The sequence below is a fragment of the Oikopleura dioica genome, chromosome XSR (assembly GCF_907165135.1).
Source record: "Oikopleura dioica chromosome XSR, OKI2018_I68_1.0, whole genome shotgun sequence".
NCBI lineage: Eukaryota > Metazoa > Chordata > Appendicularia > Copelata > Oikopleuridae > Oikopleura > Oikopleura dioica.
Genome location: NC_137294.1, coordinates 891,663 through 914,615, shown reverse-complemented (window position 1 = coordinate 914,615; position 22,953 = coordinate 891,663). Strand labels below are relative to the sequence as shown.

The 22,953-nt window shown below is 44.6% G+C and overlaps 9 protein-coding genes across 9 annotated transcripts; all 9 read left to right on the top strand.

The window, feature by feature from the left end:
• Nucleotides 1–361: 361 nt before the first annotated feature.
• LOC145709634 (Golgi to ER traffic protein 4 homolog) lies at nt 362–2,115 on the top strand. The gene is made up of 5 exons (XM_081787319.1): nt 362–480; nt 667–1,102; nt 1,330–1,578; nt 1,620–1,797; nt 1,858–2,115. Exons 1-5 carry the CDS (start codon nt 374–376, stop codon nt 2,010–2,012), a joined length of 1,125 nt encoding a protein of 374 aa, XP_081643445.1. The 5' UTR covers nt 362–373; the 3' UTR covers nt 2,013–2,115.
• An 86-nt stretch (nt 2,116–2,201) lies between these two features.
• Nucleotides 2,202–5,055, top strand: LOC145709632 (NADP-dependent malic enzyme-like). The gene is made up of 8 exons (XM_081787317.1): nt 2,202–2,841; nt 2,886–3,071; nt 3,118–3,361; nt 3,407–3,676; nt 3,726–3,895; nt 3,939–4,183; nt 4,357–4,406; nt 4,770–5,055. Exons 1-8 carry the CDS (start codon nt 2,242–2,244, stop codon nt 4,817–4,819), a joined length of 1,815 nt encoding a protein of 604 aa, XP_081643443.1. The 5' UTR covers nt 2,202–2,241; the 3' UTR covers nt 4,820–5,055.
• A 33-nt stretch (nt 5,056–5,088) lies between these two features.
• Nucleotides 5,089–7,644, top strand: LOC145709631 (U3 small nucleolar RNA-associated protein 14 homolog A-like). The gene is made up of 7 exons (XM_081787316.1): nt 5,089–5,238; nt 5,471–5,899; nt 5,946–6,169; nt 6,214–6,592; nt 6,638–6,868; nt 6,914–7,401; nt 7,448–7,644. Exons 1-7 carry the CDS (start codon nt 5,097–5,099, stop codon nt 7,595–7,597), a joined length of 2,043 nt encoding a protein of 680 aa, XP_081643442.1. The 5' UTR covers nt 5,089–5,096; the 3' UTR covers nt 7,598–7,644.
• A 30-nt stretch (nt 7,645–7,674) lies between these two features.
• On the top strand, nt 7,675–9,860 carry LOC145708720 (nuclear pore complex protein Nup85-like). Its single transcript, XM_081786419.1, has 9 exons — nt 7,675–7,856; nt 7,907–8,453; nt 8,497–8,838; nt 8,883–9,021; nt 9,072–9,154; nt 9,201–9,329; nt 9,375–9,456; nt 9,510–9,610; nt 9,658–9,860. Exons 1-9 carry the CDS (start codon nt 7,789–7,791, stop codon nt 9,769–9,771), a joined length of 1,605 nt encoding a protein of 534 aa, XP_081642545.1. The 5' UTR covers nt 7,675–7,788; the 3' UTR covers nt 9,772–9,860.
• A 32-nt stretch (nt 9,861–9,892) lies between these two features.
• LOC145708718 (cilia- and flagella-associated protein 206-like) lies at nt 9,893–12,171 on the top strand. The gene is made up of 7 exons (XM_081786417.1): nt 9,893–9,959; nt 10,004–10,222; nt 10,274–10,875; nt 10,925–11,498; nt 11,544–11,664; nt 11,714–11,850; nt 11,898–12,171. The coding sequence occupies exons 1-7, from the start codon at nt 9,912–9,914 to the stop codon at nt 12,090–12,092; spliced, it is 1,896 nt and encodes a 631-aa protein (XP_081642543.1). The 5' UTR covers nt 9,893–9,911; the 3' UTR covers nt 12,093–12,171.
• A 19-nt stretch (nt 12,172–12,190) lies between these two features.
• On the top strand, nt 12,191–15,576 carry LOC145708719 (uncharacterized). The gene is made up of 7 exons (XM_081786418.1): nt 12,191–12,948; nt 12,992–13,168; nt 13,209–13,493; nt 13,540–13,798; nt 13,848–13,970; nt 14,024–14,213; nt 14,265–15,576. The coding sequence occupies exons 1-7, from the start codon at nt 12,247–12,249 to the stop codon at nt 14,392–14,394; spliced, it is 1,866 nt and encodes a 621-aa protein (XP_081642544.1). The 5' UTR covers nt 12,191–12,246; the 3' UTR covers nt 14,395–15,576.
• A 32-nt stretch (nt 15,577–15,608) lies between these two features.
• On the top strand, nt 15,609–16,878 carry LOC145708726 (mRNA-capping enzyme-like). Its single transcript, XM_081786425.1, has 3 exons — nt 15,609–15,777; nt 15,823–16,435; nt 16,478–16,878. Exons 1-2 carry the CDS (start codon nt 15,609–15,611, stop codon nt 16,305–16,307), a joined length of 654 nt encoding a protein of 217 aa, XP_081642551.1. The 3' UTR covers nt 16,308–16,435; nt 16,478–16,878.
• On the top strand, nt 16,851–18,539 carry LOC145708723 (RNA-binding protein 12B-B-like). The gene is made up of 6 exons (XM_081786421.1): nt 16,851–17,098; nt 17,148–17,540; nt 17,585–17,874; nt 17,927–18,281; nt 18,322–18,402; nt 18,447–18,539. The coding sequence occupies exons 1-5, from the start codon at nt 16,948–16,950 to the stop codon at nt 18,351–18,353; spliced, it is 1,221 nt and encodes a 406-aa protein (XP_081642547.1). The 5' UTR covers nt 16,851–16,947; the 3' UTR covers nt 18,354–18,402; nt 18,447–18,539.
• Nucleotides 18,540–19,700: 1,161 nt separating this feature from the next.
• LOC145708725 (calcium and integrin-binding family member 3-like) lies at nt 19,701–20,680 on the top strand. The gene is made up of 2 exons (XM_081786423.1): nt 19,701–20,452; nt 20,498–20,680. Exons 1-2 carry the CDS (start codon nt 20,009–20,011, stop codon nt 20,642–20,644), a joined length of 591 nt encoding a protein of 196 aa, XP_081642549.1. The 5' UTR covers nt 19,701–20,008; the 3' UTR covers nt 20,645–20,680.
• The last annotated feature ends 2,273 nt before the right edge of the window (nt 20,681–22,953 follow it).

The window sequence follows — 22,953 nt, the reverse complement described above, 5'->3', positions numbered from 1 at the left end:
CTTCCTTTTGATTTTTTATTATTTAAAAAAAATTTAAACAAAAAATTAATATCTTCTCAAAGTTCCCGGTTTTTGAAAACCAATCTTCAATTAAAAAACATAAAATTTTTCGTTTTTAGTGAAAAATTATAGTTTTAGTTGCAGAAGCTAATTCAGTTCTTTTCCGACTGAAAGAAGCTAGAATTTCTTCTTAGCTGGAAAGTTTGTATTGAAAAAGCTGTCAATTCATTCTCTAGAATAATTGATCCTATTTTTTCTAGTAAAAATTCTAGCTTTGAAATCTTGAGCTTCTTTACTTTAGCCGAAAATGATGACTTTCAAATGAGTTACAATGTAGCCGATTTTCATTTTCTATTTTCAGAAAGAAAAGGGAATGAGTAGAGGCGTGTCGCGAATCGAGGCGCGATTGTCGTCCAAAATCGCAGAAGGAGAATACTACGAAGCTCATCAGATGATTAGAACACTAGCTTCCAGATACAGGTGTCTCTCTCGATTATTCTGATTGCTGACTGAATGATTTTCGCTCATATTCTGATTGTTATTCAACTAATTGAGCAACTATTGGGCAAGCTTCACGATTTTCAGCAGAACGTTTTGAGAATACTAGCAAAAATCAGTCAGAGACAATCGGAATCCTGGAAGTTTCTTGATTTCAATTGTTTATAGAACGTCAAAGAAGCACCAGGACGCGCTGCAGTTAATCACAAAGGGCATTCTGGAGCTGTACGAGTTGAAACAGAGCGGCTCCGCCTCCGATCTTGGTCTTCTTTATTGCTCCATCCTCGACGATGTGGAAAAACTGACGGAAACGAATCACGAGCAAATTGGCAAAATCCACAAATCGACGATCGAGTGCCTCGAGTTCGAGCAGCCCGAGCGCGAGCAGTTCGAGCGGCGCATTCTCAAACGCACTGGCGAAATTTGCGAAAATCCGATGGGCCACCCGAAGACCCGTCTTGCCTTTGCGCAAAACTACGTCCAAGCCTCGGACAAGGCGAGATCGGCGAAGAACATGGAAGATTTTACGGTTACGATCACTTTGGCTAGGCAACACTTTCAGTACTCCGAAAACGGTCGCGAAATTGCCAAATTTCTAGCCCAGGTAAGGAATATCTTCTTTATGCCCAGCAACCTGTATGGAAACCTGAGTCAGGGTCCTGAATTAGCTGAATAGCTTCTTAGCGGTTTCTTCATGAGTATTTGAAAATTAATTGGAAAGATAACTTACGAAGCCGCTTTACGGCTTTCATTAGAGGTCTTCCAAACCCTGAGACAGGTTTTCTTCACGCGCTGCCTATTCCAGCTGCCTTTTCTCACCGTTACCTTCAGTTGACAGAATATAGCTCGAGAAACATGAGCGAGGTCGAGCTAATCTGCACGCAGATGACCCTCCAACTTCTTCACCAGCACACAGTCCCCGTTGCAAACGAATTTCTTCAAGCTTTCTCCCGCTTCCACCCCCAACTCGAGTCGCGATTTCCCTCCAACTACCCTCTACTAAATTATTGCTTCTTCCTGCTAAAAACGATAGATTCAAAAGACGTCAAGGCATTTAAATTTCTTAATTTCGCATACCAAGTGAGTTCCTATCCGAATCCTTCAAAAGTAAACCAAGGTAGCCTTTCCTAGCGGAGCCCGATCCAACTCTGATGGAATATATTATACGAATCGGGGAAATTTATTTTGGAATTGTTGAGAAAAAGAGTCGCCCGCAAGGAGGACTTATGGACATTATCGGATCTTTGATGGGCGGCAGGCCGCTGTCCAGTGATAGCGATGACGATGACGACTCTGCTGGTACGTGTTCGTGTTGATTTTTGATAAACGATGTGCTAAGTGCTCTCTAACGCAATTTAGGTCCTCCTGCTGGACTCGACATGGGCGCGCTAATGAACATGGCCAACGATATGTTCTCTGGAATGATGAACCAACCACAGAGCCAATCGAGTAAATCAGCTCCTCCTAAACCAGCTGCGCCCCCGGCCGACGAAGACGTCGACGATCTAGACTAATATACTTTAATACTTTATATAATCAAATCTGCAATCAAATCTTGCGTGTACAATAGTTACAATTGTAATAAAAGACGTGACAAAAAACAACTTGAAAAGGGGGTGTGTCAGCACTCTCTCTCTGTCTCCCATGTGAACCTCTTGCAAGGTCAACTGACTGTAGCGATTAGCTGTAAGCGAGACTTTCGAGATTTTACTTTTTTGAAGATTCGATTATTTCTTTCAGAAGATGCTAAACAGGACGTCGAATAGAGTCGCAACGCGAACAGTCGCCTCTGCGAAGACGAACTTGGGCGGACGGGCGTACCTGCTAAATCCGCATGTGAACAAAGGAACTGCGTACACGATTGAGGAGCGAATGGCCCTCGGAATCCACGGCCTCCTCCCTCCCGCCGTCTTCGATATGGACACGCAGCTCGAGCGACTGAAGAAACAGTACGAGTACGAAGCCTCCGATCTGGCCCGATACTCGTTCCTGATGGCTCTCTACGAGCGAAACGAAACCCTCTTCTATCGCCTCGTCCAGTCTGACGTCAAGAAATACATGCCGATCATCTACACTCCCACAGTCGGCCTCGCCTGCCAAAAATTCGGCGCCATCTTCCGCCGACCCCGCGGCCTCTTCATCACCATCCACGACAAAGGCCATATCGCTTCCATCCTGGACAACTGGCCAGAAACGGACGTCCGGGCTATCGTTGTCACTGATGGCGAGCGAATCCTCGGTCTTGGCGATCTTGGTTGCCAGGGAATGGGTATCCCAATCGGTAAACTCGCTCTTTACACTGCTTGCGCTGGTATTCGACCTGATATGACTCTCCCAATCCAGGTTAGTATTCCGTTTTTCTTGTGAGTATTTTTTATATAAAATAGATCGATGTTGGAACCAACAACAAAGAATTACTCAACGACCCAATGTACCCTGGCATCAAGCTTCCCCGAGTCCAGGGAAAAGAATACGAAGAATTCATCGAAGAATTCATGCAAGCAGTCACTCACAAGTGGGGCAAACAAGTGCTCATTCAGTTTGAGGACTTCGGAAATCACAACGCTTTCAAGGTACTTTCATTTATGAATAGATTTCTATTCAATTTATTGAATTTAGCTGCTGCGAAAATACAAGAACCGATATTTAACTTTCAACGACGATATCCAAGGAACTGCTGCCTGTGCTGTGGCAGGTCTTTTGGCGACTTCCCGAATCACTGGAAAGCCAATTTCCGAGGAGAAGTTCCTCTTCCTTGGTGCTGGAGAAGCAGGATTGGGTGTTGCCAATCTTCTTGTTCTTCTTCTCCGAGATATGGGCGTCAGTCCAGCTGAAGCGTACAGAAAGATCTGGCTCTTCGACAGTAAGTCATCAAGTCCATTATCGAATCTGTAGCAACTGAATCTAGTCGACGGTCTGATCACTTCCAACCGAATGGATCTCGATCCCCTGCAAATTAAATTCGCTCACGACCACGAACAGGTGAAGACCTTCGAAGACGCCGTTGATTCGCTCAAGCCATCCGCCATCATTGGCCTCGCTGGTGCCGGAAGAAAGTTTACACCTGCCATTCTGAAGAAGATGGCGGCAAACCACGATCGACCGATTATCTTTGCTCTTTCGAACCCGACTTCAAGAGCTGAGTGCACCTCCGAAGACGCTTACAACCACACCAATGGTAAAACTTAACTTTTTAGAAATTTGAGTTAATCTTTGAAATTTTACAGGTCAGTGTGTGTTCGCTTGTGGCTCTCCAATGAACTCCGTGACTGTTAATGGACAGGAGTTCGTCCCCGGACAAGGAAACAACGTCTACATTTTCCCTGGAGTTGCGTTAGCCTGCATTCTCACCGGCGCCACTACCATCAACGATAGAGCATTTTTGATTGCTGCTCAGGTAAGCCCTATTTATTTTTCTGAATTTTCAGCCGCAATTCTAGCGGGTTGCTTCCGAGCTTTCCGAGGAAGAAGTAGCCAAGGGAGCCGTCTACCCCGATCTGGACCGCATCCGAGAGATCTCCGAAAAAGTCGCCATCGACGTAGCAAAGTACCTCTTCGACGCTGAACTGGCGACCTACCGACCAGAGCCTCACAATGTTGCCGAGTGGGTGCGATCGAAAACCTGGCATCCAGAGTACCAATCGATGATTCGGGCCAATTACGCCAGTCTATTCGACAAAACAAGGTTTGGATCTCGGGTTTACTTTTCAATATCGGTAAAAGTCAAATCTTTCAAGCTTTGGCTTTTAGCTTTTTCCCGATATTGAGAGTTCTTACTTGGAGTTACAATATTCATTTATACTAACTCTTCAGTTCAAGTTGAAGTGTTAAACGCTTTGCTTATAATCACAAATTTAGCGGAAGACCGGAGTCCCTTTTGAAAAGAGTTGATTTTAATAAATCGCCATGTGAGGAAAAAACAAAATCATTTTTGTCAATATATCATTCTTCATTATTAATCCTATACAAAAACAACCATTCACTAATTCATCCCAATTAGTATGGGAGCCATACTGATGGAGGTCCCCCCTGGTGTCACCTTTTATTGAGCCTGGGCGCTGCACCCTGAGTAGAAAACCTGAGTCAGGAATTGAAAGAGCTTCAATAATAACTATGTGGCTTTTAATTGAAGCCTTTTAAAAACCCTGACTCAGGTTTTCTCAACAGTTTGCTGGTCGAGTTCGAGTTCACTCTCTGCATGATTCTTGAAATTCACCGATTGCAACCTACCTTGATAAGTTTTCATGAAGCAAACTGACGTCTCTTTCTAGTTCTCCCAAAAATTGAGGACTGCAAAAAACAACGAAACTCTTCAAACTGATAGCAGCTGATCTGCAAGTTCTTCAACCCTGTTCTCCCTTCAATTTTCAATTTCCAATAAGCAGATGTTAAAAAGAGAAAAAAACAGATTTCAAAAAACAAATTGAGTTTGTTCTCTTTCTATTTATTATTTCCAGCACAGTCATTTCAGCATTCAAAATAAGCACCTACCCGTTCTTGCTCTTCAAGTTCAAAACTATTTAATTTACTGTGTGAAAAACCAGCCTTGTATTCGGACAGCTAAATAAAAATCGTTCCATCATAAGATTTATAAAAAAATGGCGGAGGACGAGGACGTGTCTCTCTTTGATGCGATAAAGCAGATAAATGATAAGCAGCAAGTCGAGAAGGAGAAGGAGAGGACGATGCTCTCGAGCAATCGTTCGGCTTTTGCCATTGGAGGCAAATCCAAGCTCAAATGTAAAGTTTCCAGTTCTAGGCTCCGCAACTTGTGTATAAAACCTGAGTCAGAGTCTGAAAGATCGTCAGAATTTGAAAAGTGATACGGAAAGAAGACGCTTTGCGGCTTCGTTATTAAAAAATCCGCTACCTGGAGATCTCTCTGACCCTGACTCAGGTTTTTTACACAGGTTGTCGGGCTCACTTGCTCTCACTTCGAAGTATATTTGAAAGTCAATCGCATTATTTTTAGTAAATCAACTTCCCAAGAAATCCGACGCTTCTCTCAAAAAACAAACCAACAAAGTTCTCCGAAGCCATAATCTTCTGCAGACACCGCTAGAATCGAAAGAGAGCAAGAAACTCACGCGAAAGCTAATCTATGAACAGACATCGACGAAATTGGGAAGATGGGACGACTACGTCAAGAACATACGCCACGGCAGTCAAATAGATCTGCGCGATGTCAACCAAAAAGTGCAAATTGTCCCGTCTGAAGCGCGAAAGCGAAAACTCGGGACAGAAGTCGAGAGGGAACTCGATGCGCTTCTGAATGGCAACGAGTATGTTCCTACTGGAGACGATGAGCTTTCGATGGCTGAGAAACGAGTACTGAGCTCCGTTTCGATCCAGGAAGCTAAGCTCAGACAAATGGAGCTCAGAAAGCATCGAATTCTTCAATGTATGAGAATCGGCCCTGTCATTTTTCTTTTAAAATTAAATTTCAGCGGAGTACCAAGTCAAAGCCCGGCGCATGCGAAAGATCAAGTCAAAAACGTTCCATCGTCATTTGCGAAAACGCGAGAAAAAGGAACAAGAACGTATCCTCCGAGAAGGAGGAGAAGATGAAAAGAAGGATGAAGACGAGGCAGCAAATGCGGCAATTAAAAGAAGAGCCGAGGATCGAGCTACTTTGAAACACAGTTCTGCTGGAAGTAAATGGTCGCAAAAGGTTGTTCTTATAAAAATTAAGCTGATTTTCATTTGAAAATTTAGGTGAAAAGAAAGAAACTTATCCACAAAGACGATGATATTTTGAAACAAGTGAATGAGCAAAACGCAATTCGCGAAAAAAATCGAGAAAGAGTCAACGAAGCAATTGTCGAATCAGACACAGAAGAAGAAAGTGATGCAGAAGAGACCGAGCAGACTGGACCGTCTGCAAGCGCAATTAGTATCATCCAGCAGATGGGAGACAACGAATGGTTCAAAGTTTCGAAAGATGCTGAAGAAGTCGTCGATAACTTGGAAACCGCGGCCGAAAATGCAGATAAGATTGTAGGCGAAGAAAAGGGAGTAATGAACTTGCCGAGTGTGAAGAGCAAGGACTTTGAAAGCTCCTCCACCTCTATCACGCCGAGAAAGACAGAAATTGGTAAACTTAAGCGGGCATTTACCTGTTCTAATTTGATTGTTCTAGAATTGGAATTGGAAGCGCACATGGAACGCAGAAGGCGGAAAGCACTTTTGAACAAAGATACAGACAGTTCAGATGAGGACGGAAGTGCCGATGAAGCAGTAAAAGAGCCAGAGAAAGAAGTTCAGGAAGAGTCTGTTCCAGTTGAGCTCGTCCCAGCTACTGGATCCGAAAAAGCTGAAGAAGAACGACCGAAAAAGCGTGTCAGCGAAAAAGAAACAATTGATACAACAAGTGAGCCTTAAAATTGATAAAATAAGTTCTAGCTTTTGTTTTTAGAGGTGCTGAAGCAATCAGATCATCTGTCCACCTCCCTGCCTGATACGATCGATGAAGATGGACAGACGACGTCGATTCGAGAAGCTTTCCAGGACGACGACATCGTGAAATCTTTCAAACAATCGAAAAAAGACACGGCTGAGGAAGAAAAGGGAAAAGTCGTGGATTTGATTCTGCCCGGATTCAACGGCGCTTGGGCGGGCGAAGACTTCAAACCGTCGAGAGCGCAGAAGCGACGATTTAGAATGAAGCAGAAGATGGCGCCTCGTGCTGATCGTCAGCTGGGCCATGTCATTATTTCTGAGAGCGCAAGCAAGATGGATGGCAAGCGGGTGAAGCAGCTACCGTTCCCTTACCAGAACGCGGAGCAGTTTAACAAGGCCATGTCGCAGCCTATCGGAAACACGTGGAACACTGCTGCTAGTTTCAGGGAAATGACCCAGCCCAGTGTTCTACAGACGCCAGGACAGATCATTGCGCCAGCAACGGTACTTGCGTGCACTTTCAATGATCAGGTTTTATTCACAATTTTAGTTGGAGGAAAAACAGCGACACTCGGACATTTTCACCGTTGAGAAATCAGTCGCTGATAGTTCGAAACAGAAGACGAAGCAATTCCCTAAGAAGTATAAAGGTGGAAGACGGCGAACCGCGGCAGATGATCTTTCTTTATCTCGAAGCTGAAAGTTGATTGTTGACTGGAAGAATAGAATATAAAGATTATATAATTAGGGGGCCTCATTTTGTGTGTATTTAGAATGGAAAGCAACGAACTTGCCGATGTGGAAGAGAAGGCCAGCTTCAATTTGTGCATTCGCTTGGCTCCCGTATTCAATGCACTGCAGAAGATTGACTCAAATAAGTGTTCTAAAGAGATGGCAGCGACGATATCGGCGGCGACGCGGAAGTACAGACAGATCTTGAAAGAGCTAGAGGGAGAAGGGTAAGAAATATAAGCCAGGAAGGTCGAATTCTCACTTTTCTTGTCTTTAGCCACGATGTAATGGGCGAAGTTTGGGAACTGATCGAAATCATGATGGTCGACTCTGAAATTACCGGCATCGATGCAGCTGGAAACACGCTCGAGTCGCTGATGCAATGGTGCCAGAAACACAACAAAATCCCTGACCAGCTGAAATCACTGGCGATCGACGCAGAGTCTACAAATCAGCAATCGCTTTCGACCAACCAAAACTACTTCGACGCCATTGCCGGGCACTTGCTCTGCGCTGACATGGAAAACGCTGTAGAAACGCTCAAGCTGCATCCGAAATTCGACGAGGGCGGCTCAAACGAAGTCTGTGTCCTCGTCGACTTCATTCTCAACAAGCCGCTTCTCTCCGAATACACCAATTTCCCGATCAATCAGTACCAGACAGCGTTTGAAAATTGGCAGCAAGATTTGAGCGATGCGCTAGAAAACGACTCATTCGAGGATGAAAACATCGTCAAAATTGTCGGCATTCTGTGCGGAGACGAGCAAATCATTGACGATTGTCTGCATCTATGCGGTCAATGGTATCGACTTCTACTCGCAAAGGTACACTCCTGCGCACGGGTGTGCTTACTTTTTGTGATTCTAGTGCTACTACACTTGCCCAACGATAGACCCACGTACTGTTATTCACTCGTCCTCCGCGCCAGCTTCCCTTGGAGCGCTAGAAAACACAATTCTTAATGAATTGATCAACCGTATTTTCGAGCTGGACAAGGAAGAAACCCTCCGCATGCTCGTCTCGCTTTCCAATTCGTGGTGGCCCTCGGCCCACATGGCAGATTTAATTGCAAAGTCAGATCCCAAAAATAAGAAAGTACAAGAACTCCGAGAGCGCTTCGTGAAAAGCTACGCTGAAAGTTTGATAAAGCAGCGGAAGCTTTTCAAAACTGGCCTTAGATATATTCTCTCTCTTACAAATATTCAATACGTAAGTTGCCCTCTTATATGTTGTTTTTAATGATCGCGCATTAGGTGAGAGAAAAATTGAATACTGCAATTTTGGGCGTAAAAGTAGAAGAAGAACCAGAACTGGAAAAACTGTACAGGCTTCCGAAAGAACTAAATCTTACAGCTGTCATGTACTTACAGAGACGCATCGCTGAGAAAGCAGGTAAATTATCATCACTCTTTTTATAGTTAATTCTAAATTTTTGTTCTTAGCTCGTCATTTCATTGCGAAGGAAGAATTCGGAAGCTCGCTTTGCTGGGCGATCAGGGCCAATAATGATAGCATTTGCTCGGAGGTACTAAATGAGGCCCTAAATACATTTCTAAAGGATGACTGCTTAGATTGCTGAGAAAGTAATGAGAAAATTTCACGAAGAAGACGACTGGGAGCTGCCATTTATGATCGACAAACTCGGGAGGTGCCAAGAAAAACTTCCGAAGAAATTGATATTCCTCTACAAATATAAACAGGTGGAGAGTGCTGAAAATTTGTTCAAACTAATGCTGTTTTTGTAGTTCCACAGCAAGCTCAAGGATCACAACTCACAAGAAGCAATGGAGGATTTGGAATCACTTCTGAAGTACGAAATGAAAGCAGGTACTGTTAGACAACTTTTGTTCAAGAAAAATGAATCAACCGACTTCTTTTAGAGATTCTTTCTCTCGTATTACGGCAAGCGATGGTGCTGCTCGACCATGAAGTCATGTTCAAGCAGAAGCAAATCGTCTCAGTTACTAAAGCACTACAACGGGTAAGATTTTCTTCTTGATTTCGATTTTATTTCTTTCATATTTTCAGCTTACTTTTCTTCAAAAAATCAAAGACGAAGCAGACGTGGAGCAGGCGAACCTACTGAGGAAAAGTCTGGGCGAGCATCTAACTAGAATAATTTTGAAAAAGCAAATCTTGTAAAAAGAACAACCCTAGAATTCAATTTAACTTGCATTTCACACTGCCCAGTTCAGAAATTTGTTTATTGCAAGCCTTTCCTCGACGATAGATATTAACAGTGGTTAACTTCACTAAATTTGATTCAGAAAAAGGAGCATAAGATGAGGATCGGTAAACGAGGGCCGAGCCAGGCGGAGACCGTCATCAAGGTACACTTACTAGTTTTAGTTTTGAAAGACTTACGCAATAAAAGGCGATCATTCGGAAAATTGTTCAACGATGCCAAGAGAAAGGAGCCGCCCTTTCCGAAACGCTTGTAGGCTTTATGGTCAAGTCGGTTGTTCTTGATCCAGAAGCTAACTTCTCCGTCGAGCGAACCCTCACCCAGCCAGACGTAGACAGACTGATAGACACGTGTACCAAACGACTCACTGAAACCAAGTCCTCTCGTCTTGAGACAATCAAAATGCAGGTAAGCACATTTGGTTTATTTTGCCTATATTGGAGCAAACGCTAAATTAAGGTTTATTTCGACATGAACTACACAAGTCGAACGGAATTCATCGGAGAGCATCGGCGAGTCATCAGATCGCGTCTTGTCACGACTGTCAATGAAATCTGCGAGTCACGTGCTCTTTCGCGAGAAGAACTGCAAAACCTTTATCGGCGAATCGTGGCGTACATCCTTCTCGAGTCTGGCCTCGGCTCTCCCACAGACATGGCGATCGTGCGTGAGACAACCACCGCGCTGCAGTCTGTCTTTCCTCCTCAGGAGCTCGGCACATTCCTTGAGTTCTCCAAAAGAGAGAAGGAGCGCCACCTTGCCGAGTTGACCCGCATCGTCTCTGGCATTCGCCTTTTCAACAAGAAGAACGGCACCGGTTCATCAAGAGGAATCGAGGATCTGCCCGTCATCATCCAGGACGCCATCAATCCATCATTAATTGAAGTCGAAGCGGAGCGGCAAAATGCTCAAAAACTTGCAGAGCACTACACAGCAATTATAATGTCTGATACCTTCGATCCAAATGGAGAAAACATGGACAAGATTCATGACGCTCTTTATAACATCGCCCAGTGGGAAGTCTTCCTGAGAATCATTTACAACGAGCTTGTCAAATCCAGGTAATTCAAGCTTTAGAATATGAGTAAATTAAAACACCCAATTTCCTAGCCATCAAGTTGACACATTGACGGAAAAGCTCAACGCTGCATTTGAATGTATCCAGAACGCAGTTCAACAGCGCACAGCCGTGCCGACGAATCAAGTCTATCCGCTCTTCATCAAACTCTCCGAGCTGTGGACTTTCTTCCAAGAAGAAATCGTGCTACTGTCAGTGTTCCAGAATATCCGACAAAATGCGAAAGAGTTCATCAAACAGCATGAAATCCTGTTTCCCTGGCCAGTGATTCGAAAGCTCACCGCAGACATGACCGTCAAACGAATGGACGAGTATCTCGCCGATGCTGAGGCCAGCGGTCGTATTGATCCATCAACTGGAAAGGATTCCGCCGACAAGGACGACATCACCTGGGTTTATCCCGAAACACTTACCCAGAACATGAAGATCGAGTCGATGACATTCCGCTTCCGGAGCTTCTGTCCTTTGATGCTCGCCGAATACGGCCTGCTCATTCCTGGCAGTGCTAAAATCGGAATGCTCAATCACGACGACGGATTCTACGTTTTCTCCAGCAGCCAGGCGGCGAAAACCTTCACTGCTGATATCGGAGGCTTTTTGAACAAGGTATGAAAGTGAGCAAAACGACGATTGTAATTGAAACATTCCTAGATCTCAGCAAAAGCTCGCATCTCGACAGAACTCATCAACTTGGTGCAACTTCAACGACAGTTTCAAAATCTCGCCCAACACGAAGGCTTTGGTAGTGGCAGTGGGCAACGCTTGCAACAAGGTACAGTGAAAGGCAATTGTAACGATGAATGACTATTTATTTAAATCAGACACCGCTTGTCAAACAGACACTCATCTGTTGCCGCCGACGCAGGACAAGGAGTATGAATGGAACGAGTGGGAGATGAGGCGAAAGGCACTGAAGCTCGCAAATCTGAGAAAATGTGTCACGCATTCTACGCAAACTGTAAGCCCCTTTTTATCTCTAGGATGCAATAAGACTTCAATTTTCAGGTGCTTTCGAACTTCCGCCGGGAGAACGAAACGCAAGTGTATCTTCCTAAGGAGAACGACAGTCAAACGAAGAAAGAGTCGTACACAAATGCTCCGAAGAAAAATGTCTACTACGCTGGACTGCGTGGCGATACGCGCAAAAATGCTTTCAAGCAGTGGGACATTACCGACTACCGCGGTGTCGATCCAAACTAACAATTTGTTAGTTTTTGAAAGAAGAGATCCACCCATTGCTGTTTATATTTTTATATTCAAAATAATAGATATATATTTTCATAAATTTTACACATTTCGGATCTAAATATCGCTGCTTTTAGAATGAGATAGTTGTGTAACTGAATGGACAGATATGGAGCCAAGTGAAGTTGGGAGTGGACCTCAAGAGAACCTTGAACAAACGGTCATCAACGCTGTTGAAAAAGAAGAAGTTGATGCTGTGCCCGCCCCAGCCGAGGAAAAAAGGGATGAGACGCCACAAACGGCCGTAGAAGAATCAACCAAGATCGAACAAGAAGAAACGGAAGAACCAGAAAAGGAAGCTAAAGATGCTCGACTTGAGGAACAGACAAAACCAGTCAGCGAATCTGATTCTGCAGATGTCAAAAGTACTGATAATCGATCACAAACAGCGGAGTCAGAAAGTTGTGCTCCCTCCTCAAGTGGGCAGAATCCAGAGCAATCTGCAAGCCAAGAGGAGAACAAAACCGCTAGTAGCATAAGCGAGAGCGAAGATCTTTCAGAAAATCAATCACGTGTTCAAGAAATGTGCCCGGAAAAGGAGCGCAAATTCCGCATTGAGAACGAGCTCGTGCACAAATTCGAAATGATCGACGGCGAACCTGCCGAGCATCTGATGGTGAAGGAGTATCGTCGAAGTGCGGCTGATCTCGTCGAAATGAATGAAGAAGATTCGTTGAGATCGAAAAGCAGCCTAGAAGCGTCGATCCAGCACTTGCTGACCAACATCATGATGCTCGAGGAGCCCTTCCAACTAAAATTTGACTTCATCGACGATCGCTTGAGAGCAGTCCGGCAAGAACTAACCATTCAGGTTTGCCACAGTTCTGTCGAAAGATCTTGAACTTATGTTTTAGCGGCTAACGTTGACCTGGTTCGGCTGTAAACAGCTGTTATCGTGCGTCAAGTTCTACCTGATTGCTAGGCGTCTTTTTAATACAGTCGACATTGACGCTACTGCCAATGCTGATAGATTACATGCCTGCTCTACACGCATTTTCGAGTGCATCTCGTCCATTTCCGAGTTTGTCAAGGTACACCAACATTGAAGTAAAGTTTAAAATCGAAGAATAGGCCATCAAAAACGAAGATCTCTTCGGCCGTGAAATACAAACCACGCGCGACGCATTTTCGGCAATGATCCTGACCAGACTAGATGATCTGAAGCCATCTGGGCTGATTTACTCGACAATCTTCCACCGGATGAGCGAGCTGCTCTCCAACGGCGTCTGCCTCTTGCCAATCGAGCTGCTGAAAGCCTACATGACCGAGAACTGGTGCAAATTCGCTAGAATTTTCAACAGACTCTCGCGCATCCAGCAGATCGCCGCTGAGCCTTATGTTTTGAGCCTGCGCAAGGTCAGTTAACTCAGTTAAATTTCCACCGAAATAAACTGCGTTTTAGGTGTGTCTATCTTCCTGTGCCGTTGCCTACCACAACCAACAGATCCCCCTTCGCATGATTTCAAGCTGGCTTGTATTGACTGTTCGTGACACACGTCTGCTTCTTGAGTCCAGTGAAGGCGCAAAAGTGGCCGAAACGGACCAAGATGGTGTTTTCGCCATTTTCAACAAGAAAGAATTCCAACTGCCCGAACACGAGTGTCTTTCCAATCCAGCAGCTGGCGAGTTTTCCTTCCAAGTTCTAGCGCACATGTTAAAAAGTTAGTGCTCCTCTTATTCTGACCCAAGAAGTCCTTACTTATTCTTTAGCAAGTCCAGAAGTTGGAGCAGAACTCCTATCAAATTCCACTACGGTTGAACGTAGCCCCGCAGTGCGCACGAATCAACCCGCGGATACTGGGAGAGTGCCTGTTCTATCCAAAAATCCTCTTGGTAAGAAAATTAACCCCTCCCAAAATCGTAAGCTCTGCATGATTTCCTTTCAGATAATATTGCTAGCGACGACGACGATACGCCGATCTGGATGAAATCGGGGAACAAGTCTTACCGAAAAAATCACCGCCGCCAGCGTGATTCCGAAAAGAAGGAAAAGCAACGCCGGGATAGTAATCGGGACGAGAAGGATTCTTTCCGCGAAAACGACCGCCACCACGACCACTGGTCAGAGCCCAAGAGGTAAGAATGAAAGTGGTTTACTTTGTTTTAACTGTTGTTTTTTTTCACTAGGAGCGGGCACAATCGACACCGAAATCGAAATAAAAAAGACAATTTCGGAGGTTCGCGGGGCGCCCGAAAGCCAGGCTCTACTGCCTCTCGAAGCTGGCAACACGACGACCGTACCCGCACGGCTTACTAAGTTATAACTCGTTGAAACAAAAGATACTTTCTGAAAGTCCATTTATTCATAGTCCTTTTGCGAGGCCTTGCTCGGTTGAAACTGAAACACACGCTTTGAAATCAAGGAAGAGAACAAGTCACTCTCTTTCGCCCCGTTTTCACCAAAAAGGTCCACTTTCCGAAACCTTCTCCGATATTGATCTCATTCCTTCTGCGCTGCTTATTTTTTATTTTCTCAATTTTTCGTGGTAGTAGGGGGTTATTGTTCGGGCTGCCCCTAAGTCTAAACCTAACCCAGGGGGCTACGCCCCCGGGACCCCCCCACCTAACGCCTAAACCAGGGGGTTTCGCCCCCCGGACCCCCCTTAAGAGTTCCCAGTCCCTAACCCTAACCATTAGCTCAGATTCTAGAGTTATTGGATGGCTCGAATCATCGGCCCGAATGATAACCCCTCTCTTCGTTTTTCGTTTTCTCTTTGAAAAAATTTTCTTAACTTTTTCAATTCTGAAAATATTTGAATAGTTGTTGATTGATCCTATACAAACAATATAACTGCTATCGCCTACAGCATACTGTGCTGGGCTCGGCAACCTGTAAGCAAACCTGAGTCAGGGTCCTGAAAGAGCTTTCATGAAAACGCCGCTACAGGACCAAGACTCAGGTCTGTGCACAGGTTGCCGAGTCCAGTTACCGTGGAAAAGCATCTTTTGTTTTCCGCAACTGTAACTGATCCTCAGTAAATCATCTCTCTTCCTGTATCCTGGGATATATACTGGCCGCCCGATTTCCTCTAGAATCTGTAATTTAGAATCAAAGATCACCAAGTTCATGGCCGTAAAGATTTAAGATTTTTTTTGCACAAATTGACCTTCTAAGTTTATCTTTCTTATGTTCTCGTATCCAGCTTATTCAAAAAACTTTCTAAATGAAGGCCAATCTTTTCGTTTTATCGGCTCCTTTTTCCGAATTTAGCTTGTCGAAAATGCGTTTTGGAAACTCTTGAATTCGCTTTCTTTTATCCCGCCTTTTCGACAAGCTAAAGTCGAACAATTTTACGTTACAGTCGGACCACATTGATACTGCTTAAACTATTTTATGTTGAACTGTACAGTGTACACAGTACAGTTACTCTCTATAATACTTCAATACTTTCTTTAATTTCTCGAATTCATAACTCGAAAATAATTGTTTTCCCTGCAAGTGAAAACTCATTCACAAAGAAATTCATTCAGATGCCAAACAGAAGCTTGCCAGACAACTGGCTCAACTGCCCTCAATTCGGAGAGACAATCGAAGGCGTCGTCCCCATTAAAGTGCCTTTAGATCCTCAATACCGCTACGCTAGAGAGAAAAGATGGTCTTGGGAGGAAGCTCTTGCAAAATATCCTCAGATCGGGCTTGGTAACAACTCTTTCTCTTGTTACTGTATCTATCTGTATTATCTAGTTGTCGATCTGACGAACACGGATCGTTACTACGACAAACAGCAGCTCTACGATCAAGATATTGAGTACATCAAAGCCAAGATGCCCGGGCACGGACAAATCCCTTCGCGACGAGAAATCTTCACTCTTGCTGGCAAGATCAACGGTTTCATCGAAGAGCATCCAGACAAAATAGTAGCTGTCCACTGCACGCATGGCTTCAATCGCACGGGATTCCTTGTTTGCGCCTATCTCCATTTACACAAGGAATATACTATCCCACGCGCCGTAGAAAGTTTTGCAAAGGTTCGACAAGGTGGCATCTATCGAACAGAAATCATCCAGGCGCTTCATGATTTTTACCACGACGAAAAGGTGACTGTGAATGAGGTTCCCAAGCCAGCGTGGCATACTACAGAAAAGAAGAAAAATACCAAGGGGGCCGAAGAAAGCGTCGCAGAAGAAAAAGAAGGAAGAGCCAGAAAGAGAGGTTACCGTCATTGTTGACAAGCCTCAAAAGAAAGAGCGAAAGGTCTCGGTTGAAAAAGCGCGCTCCGAAAGTCGAAGAGGCTCTGGTTCCAAAGGGTCGAGAGGAAGCAAGCCTCATTTCGCCTCTGCGAGCTGCAACCCACTTGGTACTAGTTTTCAAAGATAATGTGTGATGAAAACCAATTTAGATGCGATCGACAGTCGTGACACCGAAACTCCTGTTTGGATAATTCCAAGTCGACGATCCAAGGGCCCCAAAAACTAAACTAGACTATACCCAGAATTTTACTCAAAGTGTGACCATTTTATCTCGGATTCCTTACAAAGTTATGTAAGTAAAGCATTTTTTTTTGAGTACAGGAAAACATTTACAGAAAACACATTTATCATTGACAATGATAATGATACTGTCATCATTAATGATTCATTGATTATTTCAACTTGTTTTCATGAATTTGACTTTCACTTTTCATGAATTGATGGTAAATAAGTTCAATAATTATTTTACCAAGCCGTTTTTGTTATTATTAAGTTCATACTTTACATTCTGAAACGCTACATTTTGAACGGCCCTCATTTACGATAAGCAGCTCTCATGTTGAATGCTCGTGTCTTTTAGAATGCGCATGATGTACTGAAGAAAATCCTAAAAGAGTAAATGCCTATCGTTCGCATTAAATACTTCCCCGAAGAAGCGACCTCCTCTGATGTCCGCCGCTTCTTCAGAAAGATCGAGATCCCGGATGGAGGGGTCCACATTGTGGGTGGACCAAAGGGCATCGTCTTTGTTCGTCTTTATGACCGGGAAGGTATTTCGAAATGTGCTTTGAAAAGAACTAACCGATGATGATTTCCTAGATTTGGAAATTGCGCTCAAACGGGACGGGAAGAAGCTCTCACCGGCCCAGTGCGAATACTCCTTCAAAGTCAAGGTCTCGGAATCTAACGAAGACCAGATGAAAAAAGTCATCGCCGACATCACGAGTTTGGTCAGTACGAGTGAAAAAGAAAATCCCCCGAAAGGACCGCGCGAAGTAACTCCTCCCCCTAAAAATGACTTTTTCGTGCGTCTCGCCGACCTCGCTCCTACTGCCACTGTTGACGACATTGTGCAGTTCTTCGATGGTATTCGCATCGCACTCGTGAAACAAACGGACAGTGGCAACGCACTCATCAAGTTCAAATCTGTGGACGACAAGCAGGAGGCCCTCACTTACGATCAGAAATTCTTCGGCTCACGGTTTATCAAAGGTAGATATCTTCTTGATCATTTTTCAGCTAAAATCGTCCACTAGTAAATCATCTGGGTTGTGATGTTTGGGAGAGCTGTAAAGCCGACGCAATCAGACCTGTCTATCCCTCTGTTTCTGATTCGAAAGAAGTCGAAACCGAAGAACAGGAGGGAACGGAAACACCGCAGATTGAATCACAGTGTGTGATGCTCTCTGGGCTCGCGCCTGAAGTCACCAAGAAAGACCTAGTGCACGAGCTGTTGAAAGCGTGCAAGATTACGAAATACGGGCTGTACATGGAAGCGCGGGACAGCAAGTGCACCGGCAAATGTTACGTCGAGTTCGTTGATCAGGTTCGATGACCTTTTGTTACACAAGTTCGAGTAAGTAAGTTTGATTTTTAAGGCTACTAGAGATAGGGCAATCCTCAAAGCGGATAAAAGCGAGTTTCGCGGCAATACGGTTTCCTTGGAAGCAATCACAGCTGAAGACATGAAACACGGAGTACAACAACATCGAAAAGAGTTGAAAAAGATCGAATACGATCGACGTAAAGAAGCCAAATCTAAGAAAAGGAAACGCAAAGAAGACATTGGCAAACGCGAAGAGCGCGTGAAAGAAGAAGAAAAGGAGCGCGAGCGGCTAAAAACAGAAATGCTCAAGGAACTAGAAAAAACTTCTACAAAGCATAAAAGTCCTAAGAAAAGCAAAAGGCCCTCGAGCCCACCGAAAAATCAACAGTCCTTCTCCTTCTCCCACGGTAACTCCAAGTCATTAGACAATCATTAAACTCGTCCCAGGCTTCGTCGAAAAACACCACTACCTCTTCTGAAGATGAAGGTCTCTCTGCGCTTTTTGCACCAAAAGGAGCGTCTGTGAAGGTAAGTAGACTTCTATTATGGAATTCAATTTACACTTTTTGAAGCCGCTGAAGCCAGTGACCGGAATCAACAAACCAGCTATTAAAATCAAAATGAATCTATCCACCACTTCCAATTCAAATGAACCTGAAGAAGAGGTACTCTACAATTCACTTCTCATTATTGATTCCACTTCTAGTCCGTTCTAAAGCGTCTCCAGCAAGAGCAAGAGGCGAACGAGCAAAAGTCTTTGAAAAAAGAACTCAAAAAGAAAAGCGAAGAAGCCGAAACTGCCACAAACACGATGGGCTTGATGCTCATGTCGAACATAATGACGAACATGATGACTCTGCAAAACTCGCAAAAGAACAACGCTGCTACCAATCCCCCTCCCTTACCGCCACCGTAAGTTTACTAGTCCCGAATTCGAACATCTCGATCTATTTAAATTTTAGCGAGCCTAGTCCTGCCGAGCCGCCGACGCTCCAGAATGAGTACCAACATCAAGCTTACATGCAGTTACAGAGCCAAACCAACCAACTGCCAAATAATCTGTCCGGCTCTAGCGCTCCCCAAGTTCCGACCCTTCCGCCCAACTACAATCCAAACAGCCAACTTTATCAAGCACCGCCGGCAATGCAAGCCCAGCATCAACCCAGACCTCCTAAAGCAATGCGTTTCCAAAATCCGGCTGCGAGAAACGCTCCTCAACGATATTCTGCTCCTCGAATGCCGGTGCCGATGACTCCTCAGAATTCTTTCAACACAAGTGTGGACAATTTCGACACGTCCCCGCAAAAGAATCGTTATCACCAGACACCACCAAATCGTGGAAGAGGCGTTCCTCCGCGTAGTGTTAGACCTCAAGCACTTAGTGGCAACTATCCAAACCCTGGACCTCGTGGAGGTGGCCCTCTCAGACCTACTGGCGAGCAGAACTACGGTACACCAAACTACGGAAATCAGAACTACAACATCAGAGGGGGAGGTCATCAAAACAACGGCCCATCGAATGGTGGAAGTCATCAGAATCGAAGAGGACACCAGATGAATGGAAATCGTTTTCCAAATCGCGGCGGTTATTCTTACCGAGGCTCTCCTAAAACAGGTTTTGGAGGACAAGCTTTCGATAACAACGTTTCGTATGGTGCTCCCAACAAGGCTCGACCTGTTCCTATGTCTCAAAACGGCTATTCTGGTGGACAAACTTTCAACGACCAAAGCTTCCACACACCACGGGGTGGGAGCAGGGGCGCCCCTCATCGTGGCGGCTTTCAGCAGCGCGGGCGATCGTGGATGGGCGGACCCCGCTTCCGCTAAATTTACATCCGGCAATTTCTGTAGCCACTTACTGACTGATCTGCTGCCCTTGATTGTATCTAAGGCCTATCTGACTCTTTTCCTTTACTGTTCACGCTAACCTAAGAACGTTCCTGTGTCCTTAGTTCATCGCGCCATAACGCGGTAATTTCTGTATCAACGTCTATTATCAGTTTCTACTTTAACCGCAACCATTCAGTTACCTTCATTTACAACTTTTCCGTCGCTTATCAAAATACGCTGCCTTTTGTCGCAAACGAGCGTCCTCCTTGATTTCTCTTTAGAATGTGAAGCCAAGCAATAATAAATGGGAAACACGCAGTCTTCCAACGATCCCTACCAAACGCTGAGCGGCAACGAGCTCGTCGAGTTCACCCGGCTCACTCCCTTCTCCCGCTACGAGATCGAGTCCTTCTACGACGATTTCCAAAAGCTCGATCATTCGCCCAACCCGCGACGGAACTTCAGAGCACGCGCTGAAGACGTCGCTCGGCTTCCCATACTCAAGTGCAACCCCTTCAAAGACAGAATAATTCAAATTTTCGCCGACCAGAACTCCTTCCTCACTTTTGAAGACTTTCTCGACATGATGTCGGTCTTTCATCCGCGCTGCTCGAAGATGGTCAAGTTGTGCCATGCTTTCGCTATCTACGATTTTGACAACGACGGATATCTCGGCATGGAAGATCTCAAGCGAGTCGTCAAACGGCTGACCCATCGAGGCGATGGCTCGGAAAGCATCATCTCACAGGTGCGTCCCTTCTTTCTCGTCTCCTCTTTACTAATTTTCATCTAGGATGACATCGTCACAACTGCCGAGCGATTGATGAAAGAGCTCGATCTTGATCACTCCGGGAGAATCTCCATCGAAGAGTTCGAATACTTCACCTCCAAAAGTCCTGATTTTGCCTTGCTTTTTTCTACCCGCCAAAAAACCTGCTAATTCATTCCAAATGAAAATTAACAAAATAAAAATGACGAAAACCAAAAACATCTTACGCTTCTTCAAGCTAAAAGAAATTGCTTCAAGAAATGGTTTCTGTGGCTTACTTGCAATTAGATTTGATAAAACAAGAAAGTAATGTTGAGTTTTGGTATATTATTTACAACCATCGAAAATTAACAGTGGGTGGAAAAAATATAAATTTAACGAAATTACAAAATCTTTTCTCTCTAAATATTTTCAAACTTTGGATAGATGTCTTGAAAGAACAGGCCAAGCTACATATTCTCCGAGGAAAAAAATTGAAATTTAAAAGTTCTAAAGCTGTCTAACGGCAATTGAAGTACCTTTCTACTGACGGCTCTAGCGTAAAAAATATTCATTGTAACAGCATAATTTTTGAAGGAAATATATTCTTGAGCATCTGAAGTAAGACGCCAGCTATTTTTTATTTCGTTTTTATAACGCGATTCTGCTCTTATCAGCGATTAAAGTCAGACGAAAATTTTGATGAGACGGGGAGCGCGGCAGTGACAATGCGTCATGGTGACGCTGTGGCGCACCCTAGCCAAGCACGAATGAAATCTCGTTCAAGCATTTTCCTTTCCAGCGTCAGGCTAGGGTGGGCAACAGCGCCGCCACGCTGTCTAGTCACCGCCGCGCTCATCGCCACAGCGAATTTTTCACCTAACTTTGATCGCTGATAAACCGGTGATAAACTGATCAGAATGGACAAAAAAATAGCTGGCGCCCTAGTTCAGAGTCTCGAGAATATATTTCCGTCAAAAAATTGGAGTCCGTAATGGGTACTTTTTGCACAATCGCTGTCAGCAGAAATTTACTTCAATTGCTTCTAGACGGCAAAAAAAACTTTTCGATTTTAGATCTTTTTCTTGAAAAATATAGAACTGGACCTACTCTATCAGCTCATGCAGTCAGATTTTGAAAATGTTCACGGAGAAAAGATTTTGTAATTTCGTGAAATTTATATTTATTTCACCCAGTACAGTTAACAGCCCTTCCTCATTCTTTTCGCAGCAATCTTCTCGAGCTGATGAGCTTTTCGTTTTCGATATTGACGGACTTGATACTCGGAAAGGTCGTTCATGTATTTTCCTTCGACTGTTTCTATGTCGGAGTACAACTGGCGCTGGTGACAGTATCGAAGGGTCGATCGCAGAGTCTTGATGTCTTTTTTCGTTCGTGGAGACAAGGGCATTGAAGACAGGAGGTTTGCGTCGAGCTTCTCGAAGAGCTTAATTTCCACGCGGCGTCGGAGCAACTCGGTGTACTTTTCCGTTCCAGGGTTTTCGGAGTTCTCGTTGTTTCGCTTCTTCGGTGGTAGGAGAACTGGGATGTAGGGGATCGGGAGCGCGATCTTGGATGGAGAAGATGGAGGCGAGGGCAGGGCTGACGGGGAAGAAGATGAGGGTTTTCGCGGAGTTGATGTAGCGACGGGAGAATTTCCCGGCTCAAGATCTTCCGGAAGTTCGCCTGAAGAAGTTTCAGCGGCCTCGACCGGGTTGACAGTTTTCATAGGCTCCACAACTTCAAGCTCCTCGAGCTCTTCGCAAGTAGACGGCTCCTCCAACGTAGCGTCAGTCGAATCAGGCTCGTCCAGGGTAGCATCGTAATCAGAATCCTCGGGATTGTCACATTCATAGTCGGAAACGGGCTCGGTCTTGATGGCTGGCAGATCCTCGTAACATGTCCCCACGAACTCTTTCTTGATATCGTAAGCTTCCTCATCGCTTGAAACTTGATCAGTGGTAGAGTTGAAAACTGTGCTCTCGTCGTCAGAAGATGGAGACGCGATTTTGCCTTGGCCAAGATCTTCTTGGATGTAAGCATCATCGACGAATTCTTGCTTGATGTCGTAGACCTCCTCACCAGGAGCGAGTTGCTCTTCGACAGCGGAAAAAGGTTGATAATCCTCGTCGACGGGCTTCGGAACAATTTGCTCGTTGTAAAATGCCATTTTTTGTTGTTTTTTTTTTTATTTTGTTTGACTGTCAAGTGAAACTGTTTTGATGATTACGGTCGGAAGGGGCTACTTATTCTAGGAAGCAGCTGAGATTTTCGCAGACGGCGCGCTGATTACTTAATTGCTTGCTTTGATCAGCGATCTGTTCGTCTGCGCGGGATCGACCCTTTCTTTTTTCCATTTGAAATTCTCAGCATAATGCAATTCGTGTTTTCTCTTCGCTTCCGCTGTTCAGATTTCAAGAGCTCGTTTTGCATACAATCCGCGCGATTGCTCCTCACTTTCTGGCCAAAGTCTCTCTTTTCCGAGCATTTTGGAATCAACA

What these genes read in the sequence shown, in the direction of transcription:
- LOC145709632 (XM_081787317.1), top strand. Translation starts at nt 2,242, where the DNA reads ATGCTAAACAGGACGTCGAATAGAGTCGCAACGCGAACAGTCGCCTCT. An exon ending in ATATGACTCTCCCAATCCAG is followed by an intron (nt 2,842 to 2,885) that starts GTTAGTATTCCG and finishes TATATAAAATAG; the next exon opens with ATCGATGTTGGAACCAACAA. An exon ending in AGTCTATTCGACAAAACAAG is followed by an intron (nt 4,184 to 4,356) that starts GTTTGGATCTCG and finishes TCACAAATTTAG; the next exon opens with CGGAAGACCGGAGTCCCTTT.
- LOC145708718 (XM_081786417.1), top strand. Translation starts at nt 9,912, where the DNA reads ATGAGGATCGGTAAACGAGGGCCGAGCCAGGCGGAGACCGTCATCAAG. An exon ending in AACGAGCTTGTCAAATCCAG is followed by an intron (nt 10,876 to 10,924) that starts GTAATTCAAGCT and finishes CCAATTTCCTAG; the next exon opens with CCATCAAGTTGACACATTGA. An exon ending in TGGGCAACGCTTGCAACAAG is followed by an intron (nt 11,665 to 11,713) that starts GTACAGTGAAAG and finishes TATTTAAATCAG; the next exon opens with ACACCGCTTGTCAAACAGAC.
- LOC145709634 (XM_081787319.1), top strand. Translation starts at nt 374, where the DNA reads ATGAGTAGAGGCGTGTCGCGAATCGAGGCGCGATTGTCGTCCAAAATC. An exon ending in TTGCCAAATTTCTAGCCCAG is followed by an intron (nt 1,103 to 1,329) that starts GTAAGGAATATC and finishes CGTTACCTTCAG; the next exon opens with TTGACAGAATATAGCTCGAG. An exon ending in TTCTTAATTTCGCATACCAA is followed by an intron (nt 1,579 to 1,619) that starts GTGAGTTCCTAT and finishes AAACCAAGGTAG; the next exon opens with CCTTTCCTAGCGGAGCCCGA.
- LOC145708719 (XM_081786418.1), top strand. Translation starts at nt 12,247, where the DNA reads ATGGAGCCAAGTGAAGTTGGGAGTGGACCTCAAGAGAACCTTGAACAA. An exon ending in GGCAAGAACTAACCATTCAG is followed by an intron (nt 12,949 to 12,991) that starts GTTTGCCACAGT and finishes CTTATGTTTTAG; the next exon opens with CGGCTAACGTTGACCTGGTT. An exon ending in CCATTTCCGAGTTTGTCAAG is followed by an intron (nt 13,169 to 13,208) that starts GTACACCAACAT and finishes ATCGAAGAATAG; the next exon opens with GCCATCAAAAACGAAGATCT.
- LOC145708720 (XM_081786419.1), top strand. Translation starts at nt 7,789, where the DNA reads ATGGCAGCGACGATATCGGCGGCGACGCGGAAGTACAGACAGATCTTG. An exon ending in ATGATAGCATTTGCTCGGAG is followed by an intron (nt 9,155 to 9,200) that starts GTACTAAATGAG and finishes ATGACTGCTTAG; the next exon opens with ATTGCTGAGAAAGTAATGAG. An exon ending in TTACTAAAGCACTACAACGG is followed by an intron (nt 9,611 to 9,657) that starts GTAAGATTTTCT and finishes TCATATTTTCAG; the next exon opens with CTTACTTTTCTTCAAAAAAT.
- LOC145708725 (XM_081786423.1), top strand. Translation starts at nt 20,009, where the DNA reads ATGGGAAACACGCAGTCTTCCAACGATCCCTACCAAACGCTGAGCGGC. An exon ending in CGGAAAGCATCATCTCACAG is followed by an intron (nt 20,453 to 20,497) that starts GTGCGTCCCTTC and finishes ATTTTCATCTAG; the next exon opens with GATGACATCGTCACAACTGC.
- LOC145708723 (XM_081786421.1), top strand. Translation starts at nt 16,948, where the DNA reads ATGCCTATCGTTCGCATTAAATACTTCCCCGAAGAAGCGACCTCCTCT. An exon ending in CGGCTCACGGTTTATCAAAG is followed by an intron (nt 17,541 to 17,584) that starts GTAGATATCTTC and finishes ATCGTCCACTAG; the next exon opens with TAAATCATCTGGGTTGTGAT. An exon ending in GTCCTTCTCCTTCTCCCACG is followed by an intron (nt 18,282 to 18,321) that starts GTAACTCCAAGT and finishes AACTCGTCCCAG; the next exon opens with GCTTCGTCGAAAAACACCAC.
- LOC145709631 (XM_081787316.1), top strand. Translation starts at nt 5,097, where the DNA reads ATGGCGGAGGACGAGGACGTGTCTCTCTTTGATGCGATAAAGCAGATA. An exon ending in GCCGAGAAAGACAGAAATTG is followed by an intron (nt 6,593 to 6,637) that starts GTAAACTTAAGC and finishes TGATTGTTCTAG; the next exon opens with AATTGGAATTGGAAGCGCAC. An exon ending in AGATCATTGCGCCAGCAACG is followed by an intron (nt 7,402 to 7,447) that starts GTACTTGCGTGC and finishes TCACAATTTTAG; the next exon opens with TTGGAGGAAAAACAGCGACA.
- LOC145708726 (XM_081786425.1), top strand. Translation starts at nt 15,609, where the DNA reads ATGCCAAACAGAAGCTTGCCAGACAACTGGCTCAACTGCCCTCAATTC. An exon ending in ATATCCTCAGATCGGGCTTG is followed by an intron (nt 15,778 to 15,822) that starts GTAACAACTCTT and finishes TGTATTATCTAG; the next exon opens with TTGTCGATCTGACGAACACG.